The 12,445-nt window shown below is 41.4% G+C and overlaps 2 protein-coding genes across 2 annotated transcripts in view; one reads left to right on the top strand and one right to left on the bottom strand.

Moving 5' to 3' along the window:
- The window catches only part of CDC73 (cell division cycle 73), a 168,290-nt gene that overhangs the window by 105,734 nt on the left and 50,111 nt on the right, over positions 1–12,445 (top strand). The window lies entirely within an intron of this gene.
- On the bottom strand, positions 516–5,959 carry LOC137521187 (beta-1,3-galactosyltransferase 2-like). The gene is made up of 2 exons (XM_068240117.1): positions 5,389–5,959; positions 516–3,109 (listed from the first exon to the last, which is right to left on the bottom strand). Exon 2 carries the CDS (start codon positions 2,968–2,970, stop codon positions 1,711–1,713), a length of 1,260 nt encoding a protein of 419 aa, XP_068096218.1. The 5' UTR covers positions 2,971–3,109; positions 5,389–5,959; the 3' UTR covers positions 516–1,710.

Raw genomic sequence — 12,445 nt, 5'->3', positions numbered from 1 at the left:
GGCATACAGCATTTAGGCCCGCTTTAAACAGAGAGCAAAACACATTGTTTCCTAAACATCTTGCCATGTCTCCCCAAGTAGTCCATGCTTTAGGGTAACCTTGCTTATGAACTGGCCTGATAATGGCATCTCTACAAGTTGGGTTATCTCCAAAATTATTCACTAACTTTTCTCACATGAGAGATTTTCGTACCTTATCAACAAAATACCTTTTAAGCCATTAGAAAGCACAAAAATACTCCAAATAGGTTTCAAAATGCTTTTTTTTTTTTGTTTTTAGTATTTTTTACAGTTAGGTGCTTAAAAGTTCCTTTTTTAAATAAGATGAAAAATTACCTTCTGGGAGAAAATTCAGGAAAGGAGTAGTTGAATAGGGGCCATTAGCTTGTTGGCGGCACTTCATCATACATTTTGAAAACTCTACTACAACTAAAAGTTCAAATAAGATAGTAGATTGAATACAGAGCTGTCTAGCTTACTATTACTGAACACTATGCGCAGAATAGGCCAATTGATGAAGTTTCAGCCACTTTATGCTTACAGTAGTTTTCATCCTTTTCTCAAAGGACTACACTTCAACTCCAGAAGGCAAACACAGAAATGCATTAATTAGTAACTAGGATTGAATCAGTGTGCAGATGGAAAGAACATGCCCAGGTTGTATGTTGGGCTGCTGTGCATTCTAACATAACTAGCAACATGGCAGCTTCTATGCATAAAAATATATTGGGTTTTAGAAATCTGCTGTACAGGAAAAAAAGTAAGTCAATTATGGTCTAGAAAACATGTCACTTACTCCAAGGTGCACATACTGTCACTTTTTTTAAGCAGGCGTTAGTGCCATGTCACACTGTGTGTTCCTGCTTTAACACAGGGCGGGAACACATTAGAACTTGGCAGCCCATCTTGATTAGTGGGCTCATTCACATATGTCATTTTTACATATGTGGTAGAAAAACTTGCAGTATAATTTTCTGGTGACATGCCCATTTTCATGTGTTCTATTCCGGAGTTCCCCAACCCTGTCCTCAAGACCCACCAACAGTACATGTTTTGCAGAAAACCACAAACATTCACAGGTGAGGTGATTAGTTTCTCAAGAGAGCTGATTAACCTCCTTTGTGAATTTCTACAAAACATGCACTGTTGGTGGGCCCTGAGGACAGGGTTGGGGAACACTGTTTATTCCATCTGGCTGCAGCAGCATACATTTCAACACAAGCAAATGTGCATGTTGTGCATCTGGAAATGCAGTGTTAAGAAGTGTGAACCTAACCTTAGACAGGTTTACTTTAACATTTTAGGCACATTGGTGTAAAGTTAATAAGACCAATTCTGAAGAATCAGTATCAATAGGGTGTGTTTATCTCTAGAACAACAAAAGGCACCTGCACAGTACAACACTTACAATATAAAGAACCACAGTTATTTGATTTCATAGTTGTGTGAAAAAGTTGTTAAACTGTCTTTTATTGGCACATAAAATAGCAGGTGTACCACAGAAGTGTGCATGCGTCTTATTGCACAGATTAAACACACATTTTTTTTTTCCCCGTTACTTTCCATCTCGGTTTTTCCCCATATAGATTTTTTTTTTATATATGTTTAAAAAAATAATTTTTCACTCCATTTACATCTCAGATAAGTTTGTGACTGCACATGCGTTCATACTTCTTAACTGGACATGAAATAGTCTTAATTTGAGTCCTGTCAGTGCATTTTACGATGCCTATACCTGCTGGCTTTTTCCTTGGCTGCATTGGCACAAGCGTTGTGCTTATTCTGTTGTAAATGATTCCAGTATTTGATCAGTTCACCAGGCTGAAACTGATGGGAGGTAATTAGGTGACTATATTTACAGCTAGAGTATGAAACTCGCCAGTGATTGAATACAAACTCATTTGGTGGGGGTATAGGGTCAATGCGCAGCTTGGCTAGGCAGATGCCAACATAAACATCCTCTAACTGTAACCGTCTAATACTTAAAGAGACTTTAAATATTTTTTCTGCTAGGTCTCCAGAGAAAACATAACCAGTACCAGAACAAAACACAGGGTAACGCTCACTTGGATACAAGTCTGGTGCCATGTACCACTTGCTGTCTTTGTTTCTGTTAGGTGCATAGCCTCTCATTAAATACCCTGTAAAATAGCTGGTTCTCGGTGGCTGGTCTGGCTTAAGTAGTTTGTTTATCAAGTATTCAGTATTCACAAACATGTCACTGTCTGTCTTCATGACGTATGGGGCATGGGGGCAGTAGGTTGCTACCCAGTTCATCCCCATAAGTGTCTTTATGGTCAGATTATAGTAAGTATCTAAGTACTCCTGTTGGATAATATCATGGTACTGCCTGCTTTCATCTGCTATGGCCTTTTCAATGTATCCATTTACCTTGGTGTGTATACCTAAGAGAAACAGTCTTACAATCTGAATTCCTGGCGAGAGGCTCTCATTCCCCCACGTCTGTCTGATGGCCTGTCGAGCCTCCGTTTGTCTTGGCTCTGCAGCTATGAGCAGTATGAGGAAAGGCTTTTTATCCTGACATTTCTCTGGCTCGTTAATGATATACTTGTAGTGGTAAATGTTTTGGCGACCCCATCCCTTCTCGCTGTAAATACTGCCATTGGTGCTTAAAGTATTCTCCAAGCCAGTAACAGCTTGTGACTCAGTGTTACTTGCGTTGAACGTACTATGAGGCTTCCATGTTTGTGGAATGGCATCCCTCCATGTATTCCTTATTGAGCTATTATTTTCAGTTTTGGTTGTCTTAAATCCACGCACGGTGTGTGTGACTGGGTTTTCTTTTAGTCCAATTCTGGCAATAAACGTGTTGTGGTGATTGAAGAATAGAAATGTAGCAAACAGAAAGACCAGTGATAGAAGCCCTGTGAGATGTGTGCGGAACAGTGACCTTTTACTATTCCAGGTCATTTTGGCAAGGCAGTAATGTCGTCTCCTCCACTGAAGCATGCTGTTGAAATCCAAAGGCAGTTGCACTGCATCTGTGTTAATTTTCAGTTTATCAATCACCACCCGGTAATGGGGCAGTCTTTATATCTGAATGGCTTTCTTCATTTTTCTGCATTGGTTGAAGCATTTCCTATAATATCTGTAAAAAAAACCAAAGACTTTTAATAGTTTATAGAAAGCAATTAATCCATGCCTTGTATATAGGTTAACCTGTATGTGTCTAGCTGTAGATTCCTCAGTACATGCACATAACTTCATTTAGCTTTTTGAATTTTGACTGTCCTTATAAGCTTACAGCTAGAGGTTTGGTTAGCCTGTTTAAGAATTTATAAGTCTGCCTTTACTAGCTGAAATCGGTAAGTTCAGTTTATACCCTGGAACTGGGTTTTTGCTCAAAAATGTTGTAGGCAGCCTCAAGTAAGTTAGAAGCTACACTAGGGTCGGACAAGAACCCAAGAGACTAGTTGTCAAAGCTTTTTAAAAATGATAGCTGGCTGCAATAGTTGACATTGGAAGTTGTTCCTGATTATTTGTCTCCCAGATTGGGCAGTCTGGCTCTGTACTTCCATATATATTTGTCCACTCATGAGCAACACTATGCTAGCATACTACATTGCCAAGCATGTATCCACTGGCAGCTGTTTTATGTCAAGTTATTGATACATTGCAGTACTGGTTCAGTTACCTATTGGTCAAGTATTTGAGATTATGTATTACAAACAAAAATGAATGAATGTTGAAAATATAATTTGTGATGTCCAATTTTTTTGACCACTTATTCAATGTGTCACCTTTTTGAGTTCTAATGATTCCACTAGATGGAGCCAGAGTTGTATTGTGTTCATATAACTCTGGATCAGGCCACTGTCTGTTTTGAGAATTAATTCTGTCAACCGCTGTCTGAAAGCAACTCCTCCACACATAAGTCTGCTCTATAAGCAACTTCCAAATTTCTTCTTGTAACAGACTTAGTTAGGACCGCTTGACGGCAATCCTGTATGCCCACTAAACACATTTCAGAGTTATTTGCCTATCCAACAAGCCTGCTTGACTTATAAAGGGGTGGACGAGTCCCAGGAGCCAAGTAGCCAAGACTACTGGCCTCTTACTTTTTTAGTTTCTCCAGCTCTTTGCAATGCAACAAGCTAAAAAATATCCTGTCAATTGCGTCCTCAATTCCATATTACTAGTAATTGTCCACCACAATGTGTTAATGGAGATTATCTGTAATAAATTTGCTTAGAAAAGGCAATTGCTCAGAACTTACCTAATTTGAGTAAAACAGAAGTAGTTAGGTACCAGTTGGTATACTTTTAGATTTGTGTATAAATTAATAAGACTGGTGCTGCTTCTGAGGCTGAATTAAATGAGAATGGTGTACCGTATGTACTTTATAAGGTTCTGCATTATTTGCTTGTGCTGTATAAATGTATTCATTGCCCAATATTACGGTGTCAATTACAGTCAACAAAAGGTAGTTTTACCTATGTTTGCTATTTAAACATTACTAGCAAGAGCATTTTGTCCACCGAGGAAAGGCACTGCAGGTGTTATGTTTTCAAGTAGTTAAATCCGCTAAGCATTTGCTTATTGCTGTATTCACATTCATTGTGATAGAATAGGCCAAGCTGAATGGGTTCCTTTTAACAATCTGCAAGTCTTTAATGCTCTGATTCATAGTTGTATGCAAAGTGTGTAGATGCTATTTTCAGCTAGTGTGGTGTTTTTTTTTTTTTTTTTTTTTTTTATTAAGATCTGCACCAGAGTGATTTTTTTCCCCCTTCTCCTGACCTGCTTAATCTGTGTTCCACTAAACGCCCTCCCCCAGTCTTACTGAATTTTCTACTGTAAAACCGTTTTCATTACCAGTTCGCAGTGCCCAGGGCAGAGTAAGCACATTTCATGTTGCCCACACTTAAATCATTTAGGGTGCCTAGAAAACATTGGAGATGAGTACAGTTCCCGCAGTGTTTTGCATGCTATGTTTCACATAGAAGGCACTGATATGATTTTCATTTTCAGACATACAATCTGCTCTGCCGCTGCTTATTCTATGCCTCAAACGAAACAATCCTTTCTTTAAGTTATCAATAAATAGAAACATTTTCAGTCTTCCTGCTTTTGAGTTCATGACTATTATAATGTGTTGATCTCTGAAAGCTTTGTGGTTTCATCAGGCAGAAGATTACTTCAGATAAGGATTAAATATGACCTAGTTTGCCAAGGGATTTATTTCATCTCATGTTGCGGATTTTTCCCTCACATCCCAGATTCCCATGTTAATATATCTTGTATCTGCAGTTGCTGTTTAACATGCAAGGCATTTTTTACAGTTATGTGACATTTACCCACCCTTAAGGGAAATCACAAAAACATTATTTACAAAGCCAGATTCCAGCGTCCATAATTATTACATACCTGTATGTTATTGAACACATTCATGGTTGTAGAAATACATCTATTGACAATAGTTTGGCCATTTCATCACTTGATCAAAAATTGAGTGGGAACATGCGCACTTGCTTCAGATGTCTCCCTTCTGTGAATGCCTGACATCCGTTTCCATGCAGCTTGCCCTTTGGCCTGCTCCATTCAGGGGCATTGTGCTTATTCCTCTAGCTGGAGAGTAAAAATTTCCCCAGCATTTTCCTCTATGCACACCCTGATGGCCTCCTGTTCCTTCCTGCTGTACTGGCAGCATTCACAGATCTCTCCTTTTGTCTCCAATGCAGCTTTCATCCCTCAGCATTTGTGCCAGGGATCGCAGATCTTTGGAACGCTGGAAAAAGCACCACAAGAACATAGTAGCCACGTTGAATTAAATAATAGTAGAGAGGATTTACCTCCTTTCTTGTTGCTAGGCAGCTTGAGAAGAAGACGGAGCTTCTTGAATGGGGGAGGGCTATAGTCTAGAGAACCAAGACCGCTTCCCAGGCTGCTACTGCCTCTCTAGGAGGCAGTGGTTTATGTGTGTGCTTTGACTGATGCTGTCTTCTGACAGAGCAGAATTTAACGTCACAGCTTGGATAATACTCACGTGACAAGTTAGCATTCGTCTCTCTTGGTCTGGATGCAGCCAGCCCCCATGCTTTCTACTTGCAATGATCATAACAAAAAACTGCTGGGATTCTTGGTAAATAAAACCATAGTGTTAACCTTTTGCAATGTGATATGCTTGTGTGTAATGTGAAATTCAAACTCCGTGTGCATCCACTGTTGAAAGACGCAATGTACTGCAGATAATTCAGTGTAATCCTATACTGTAACACATTTCATTTAAAAATTAACTTCTTAATGGTAAATGCAGTTTTCTTTCTGCACGGTGATATGCATCACACACACTTCATACATACACACTACATAAACACGACATACACACGCACTTTTTTTTTTTTTTTAAATGGTGGCTTCACGTTTTGTAATAAATTTGTGCAATCTGCATATCTAGATACCAATAAGACACCATACTTTGCACTGCTGAGCCTGCCATTATCAGTATAATTGGCTGAGCATCATCCCCCATTCATTGCATTCCACGCCTAATAAATAGCTGATATCAGCCTCAAAACATTGCCTGCCAACTCCGATTCTCTAGTGGCACAATAGAGATAAGCTGATCATGCGCTGTAGTCTTAGGGCCAGTTTCCACTAGCCGCCACACAACGCTCGGCGGCACGTCCTGATCCCAGAAGCTGTGCCATGCACGGCTATGTGATTCGCTGCTGCCTGCACGGAAAAATGCTGCAATGGACGGCGGCAGCATTATCCCCTATGACAGAGTTTCCCAGCACGATTTGCTCGCGGGGAAACACTGCGGATTCAGCCCGTTTTCCGCAGCAGTGGAAACTGGCCCTAAAGGTTTGTACAGTGCTGAGAATCTAATATGCGTACAGTCGCTCTGATGCATCACCAAAATATCCAAAGTGCCAAATCATCTTGGCTGAGCTCAGTTTCCCTTCTTACCTGACACTCCTGAATCTGTTCCCCATCCCTTCTCCTTTCTCTATAGCAATAGAAGGGGTCAGTGACCTGTAGCCATGCAACACGCCTGTACAGCACTCCGCTCCAAACTGACACCTAAGGAAATACCTGTAGCGAAAGAAAGTGCCCCAAATGGCGATACTCCAGAAGCTTACCCTGCCTTCCTCCACCGGTTCATTCCAGCACTGTGCCCCCCCCCCCCCCAAAGACCGTTGACAGGCACTTGGTAACTTCTCACGCCTGTGCAGAAGAACAAACCCAATTGTGCTCAACTTTTTCCTCCGAAGCTTGAGCAGGTGCATGCTACTGTGCAGGGCTAGTGCAGCTGCATTGGAACCGCCTGATAGAAGAGGGGGAAGTAACAAAATCCAAGAGTTTGCATCCTTTTTCCACCTGCACTGTGCATGTTTACATGGTGTGTTCAATAAAAACATGGAAACATTGAATTATTTGTGTTGTATTAGTTTATTTTAAGCAGTCTGATTGTCTATTGTTGTGACTTAGATGAGGATAGGATCATATTTTATGACCAATTTGTGCAGAAATTCATATAATTCCAAAGGGTTCACATACTTTTTCCTGCTACTGTTTATATATAGATTTATTTCTTTAAAGGGAACCTTAACTGAACGGGGGGGGTAACGAGTTTCACTTACCTGGGGCTATTACCAGCCCCATGCAGCAGTCCTGTGCCCTCGGAGCCGCTCTGAAATCCTCCGATCCCCCACTGTCACTTAGTTTCGTTTTTGACGACTCGCCAGTCAGCCAGCCGCCATGCGTATTATTGGACGCATTCCCTATTGCAATTAGCGCTGTTGCGGACCGCAACACGCACAAAAATACGCGTTGCTGAATTCCGCACACATAGATACGCGGCAACGCTAATTGCAATAGGGAATGCGTCCAATAATACGCATGGCGGCCGGCCGACTGGTGAGTCGTCAAAAACGAAACTGCCAGTGGGGGACCGGAGGATCCCAGAGCGGCTCCGAGGGCACAGGACTGCTGCAGGGGGCTGGTAATAGCCCCAGGTAAGTGAAACGCGTTCTCCCCCCCCCCCCCCCCACGTGCTGGTGGCATGCAGGGGGGGGGGCTTCGGGCTTAGGGGTGTGTCATGAAGTCTAATCATATTTTTACAGTCTGGTTGGTCAGTGCCTTTTGGAGTTTTGCCAGATGCAAACCTTACAGATGTAACAATCTGTTCCTGGTATTTCATGTTTGAGCTGTTGTTGCCTTCATCTTTTTTGTTTTTCTTATAGATATGAGTTGTACAGTGCTAATTGTAACCGGTAAATTCCTGCCTACCTGTACAAGGAATTTAATTTTTTTCAGATGCCAGGTATGGGGCCAACATCTGGTCGGACACATACCACAGGTTCCAGCTGTACTTGTTGCAAGCAACAACTGTGACAGGCTTCATGGTCTGTGGTCTGTGAGCCCTCACTGACACGTTAGCCTCCATGTGCCTTAGTGGTCATTATTAGCATAATCTTTTTTTGTCCTTTATATTTTAAAACTAGGACCTCACTGCTGTGCAGACTGCATGCTTTCCCATTTATTTATTTTTCTGTAGCCCTTTCCTGTTTGTCCTCATAGTAGCTCAGGTTAATGTTTCAGCAGCAAAATAATTTTAAAGAGTAGCAAGCTGGTATAGAAATTGTTCACATATATAAATGGTAGCCTTTACCAAGGGGTTCATGAGGTCAAAACAGTTTTTCCATTGGTGCCCATATACGCTGGGCATCCATCAGGCCGCAGCAAGGTATTCCAACATATATGTAAAAAGCCATATGTGTACCCTGTGCCAGTTTTACACACCTGTGCCAGTTTTACACAGTTTAGACACTTTGACCCCATACCTTGCTCGCTTGCTAAGAGTATATTGTTTGATTCCCAGCCTGCCATGAAATAGCATGAGGAGTCATCTATCGTGATGTCTCTCCCAGGCATATAAATGCTACTGAATTTTAAATTTCACATGGTTTAAAAGCAGCCTTAATTTAAAAAGGTGGTCTCTAGCTGTATTGTCATGACTCGGGTATTGCGTATTGTCATTGAAACCCAGAAATCTCAACAGCATTTGATATCTCAGCATTGTCCTGGTTGGTGAATTCTCTGTGGAGTAGTCAAGGGGATTTGTTCTTGAGTACAGTCTTAGCCATGGTTTCTTTGTTAAGCCCATATTAAAAGTTAGCCCTTGGAAAACTTTGACCTTGATCACATTTGTCAGCACTCATTCCTCGTGTAAGTGGACGAGTGATTGAAGGCTATACATTGTGAGGTGTATAGGCTTGTCTGCTCCACAATACATTGCAGAAATGTTTCAGGAACTAACAACTAAAAGAAAAACAGTTGGCATTATATCCCCTATGTCCACCATTCTGCCACTGGCTGCTATAAAAGGAGGGATTTGAGATGCTTCCATGTTTGGAGGTACCCACTGTGGGTGTGTAATTTCAAATGATACCTCCTGTCTTATGCTGGGTACACACCATGCGTTTTCCCGCTCGATCCGCGGGAATAGTCGAATCGATCCTGATCGACCCACAGATCGAGCGGGAAAACGCATGGTGTGTACCCAGCATTAGCTGCCTGATCTTTGGAACACCCTGACTACTACCACTGTCTGCTGTCCTCCCTCCTCTGTGATCTGATTTGCCCCTCCTATGGGTCCTCAGAGTCGCTGACAGATGCAGTGACTGTAGAGTGCACCCTCCTATCAGCTCTGGCCGGCTTTGATGGCCCTGCAGATTCATATTGTGAGTCACTTTTAGCATTTCTGAATTTTCCATCTGCAACTACTCGAGATTCCTCCTCGAAGTGGTGGCTTGCAGCATGGCTCATGCCTCCATAGCTGTATACAGCCTCTGCAGCATTTTTTCCATGTATTGTTTACAGCGCTGCGTAATATGTTGGCGCTTTATAAATACAATAAATTAGATAAAATCAACAGTGATAAAATACTCCATAGCAAAAGATATTTTACTTTTTCATTTTAAAGCTGATGAGGAAAAGAAAAGCATTAAAGTAGATGAAAGGAAAGCAAAATTAAGACTGGGATGAAGGGGTTAATAAGGGGTTGACGGGCTAAAAACACCAGTGTGGGGAACTGTTTCCAATTAATGCGATTGATTTTCCATTAACTACCAAAAATCGATTGCATTATTGATAGAGATGTGACCGGACCAGTCGGAAATTATCGGATCGATCTGACAGAAAATTGTATTGTGTGTACTAAGCTAAAACAATGGTACACACCATGCAATTTCCCATCAGATAGATGGGTTGAATAGATAATTTACAATTTCCGAGTTTTTCTGATCGATTTTCATGGAAGTGATCAGAAACGATCGGAAATCCGGTCTGTCGGAAATTATCTATCGACCCATCTGTCTGATGGGAAATTGCATGGTGTGTTCCAAGCATTGGGTTTTTACTATTACTGGTTATGTCATAAAAGGGGTTAATTGGCTAGGTAGGGGTTAACACAGGAAAAAAAAACATCTTTATTTGCACAGATTAGCACTTATCAGCACTCCCTCCTCACATCTCACATTGTCATTGTGCAATCTGAGGTGCAAGCAGCTCTTCAAGAGCAAAATTGTAAATGTGTAACAATTGACTCTATGAACAAATGTTGACATGCACAGCAGGTTTTAGGCTGGTTTAACAGTGGGACGTTAAAGTCCCACATTACAGCAGCCAGTAACACAGCCTAACGCACAGCACTGTAAACCTGATTGTGCTGTTCAGTGCCCACGTTGCGTTACATACTAACGCAGCACGTTAAAGTGTTGCATGCTGTCCGATATACTGAGCTAAGCCACGTTAGACTGTTTGCACATGCTCAGTAATGTTGGAGGAGGAGGTCTCCCCTCCTCCTCTGCTGCCAGCCACATGGCTAATTAATATTCACTGCACTGCAGAGACTCTTGGTGGGACTGTAGTGTTGTCCGGATCATGAACGAATCGTTCATTTGATCCGGCTCTTTTTTGTGAGTCGAATCATCCGGATCATCACAATGAAAGATTTGGTTCACAGTGGATGTCTGTCTGGAAGAAACAGGAACATACAGAATGTACAGTGCAGGGGAAGTCCTATCCTGCTTGTCATTTCACCCAGTCTGCTTCCCTAGTAAATTGATTCAAAGGATTCGGTTCAAAGATCCGGATCTTTTCAATGATCCGATTCAAATGATCCGAATCCTTAAAAAGATCTGGACTTCCTATCACTAACCTGGAGCGGCTGCTTTAAGAGCTGCATAACGCAGCTCAATCTGACGTCCAACTTCAACACCACCATACGTTGCGTTAGGGGCATGTTATGCGACCTTAACGTCCCCTAAAACGCAACGTCTTGGTGTGTAAGTAGCCTTAATGCAGGATATGAGTTTCATGTCCTGGTGGTTAAAGTGGAGCTGTCAGACATACTATCTCAGGAAATAACACATATATAAGTAGATAAATACTTGCTCTACTTACATAACATGTATTGCACTGTCCACTTTTGATTTTAGTGATTTTTCTATAGTAAAAATAAATAAATAAAAAAAAAAAAGAGAGAGAGAAAATCATTCTGAACCCTTTCCATTCTTGAGTTTTTTCCTAAAGGGAGTTGTTCGGAGTTTTTTTTTTTTTTTTTTTACAGAAATGCACTCTTCCTCTTACTCTCTCTCCCATTTTAACATGGAACATAACATAGTAACATGGTATATCTTATTTTAAAGAACACATTATAACATTTAATACCTTATTTGGACAGTTTGGGATCTTCTATTGGCTGGTAGCAGAGAAGAAAGCCAGGATATGGTAAATTTTACAGCAATTTCCGGGGTGCAATCCTGGCTTGCGTGAGCAAGTTTCGCAATAATAGGTGGTTTTATACCTGCCACCCAGTGTCTTCATGCCACTACACACGATGTAATCTTTGGTATTTCGATTGGGAATTAGAGCAATGAAATGCTGGCTACTATTTAGACGCTCCTCCACGTCCATTACATAGGATGCCATTGCTCCTCTATGCAACTTTGCAAGGAATCTGCATGAAATCTGCAAGAAGGAATCAGCAAGGAATTTTTTTTTTATTATTATTATTTAGTATTTATAAGAATCTGTAAGGAATAAGCAAGGAAAATGTAAGGAAAATTCAATGCATCTGTCACTTCCTGGTAGCGCTGATCGCGCACTTCCGGTTTGGGGCAGGGGGGTACCACCCGTGTGGGCATGTACTCTTACATGCCCACTATACAAGGGGAGAGAGATCGGTCTTTGCCCCCCGCAGATGTACCTGCAAACCGCCGTTGAAATTATGTCCCGCATAGCGGGACATACGAGTGCAATGGGAAATTCGCAATGTCCCGCTATGCGGGGACATACGAGTGGAAAGGGTTAAAGGATATCTGAAGTGACGAGATAGACATGGGTATGTACAGTGCCTAGCACACAAATAACTATGCTGTGTTCCTTTTTTTCTTTCTCTGCCTGAAAGAGTTAA

Source organism: Hyperolius riggenbachi, chromosome 6, assembly GCF_040937935.1.
Source record: "Hyperolius riggenbachi isolate aHypRig1 chromosome 6, aHypRig1.pri, whole genome shotgun sequence".
In the NCBI taxonomy this organism is placed as follows: domain Eukaryota; kingdom Metazoa; phylum Chordata; class Amphibia; order Anura; family Hyperoliidae; genus Hyperolius; species Hyperolius riggenbachi.
This window is presented reverse-complemented; position numbering and strand designations above follow the sequence as displayed.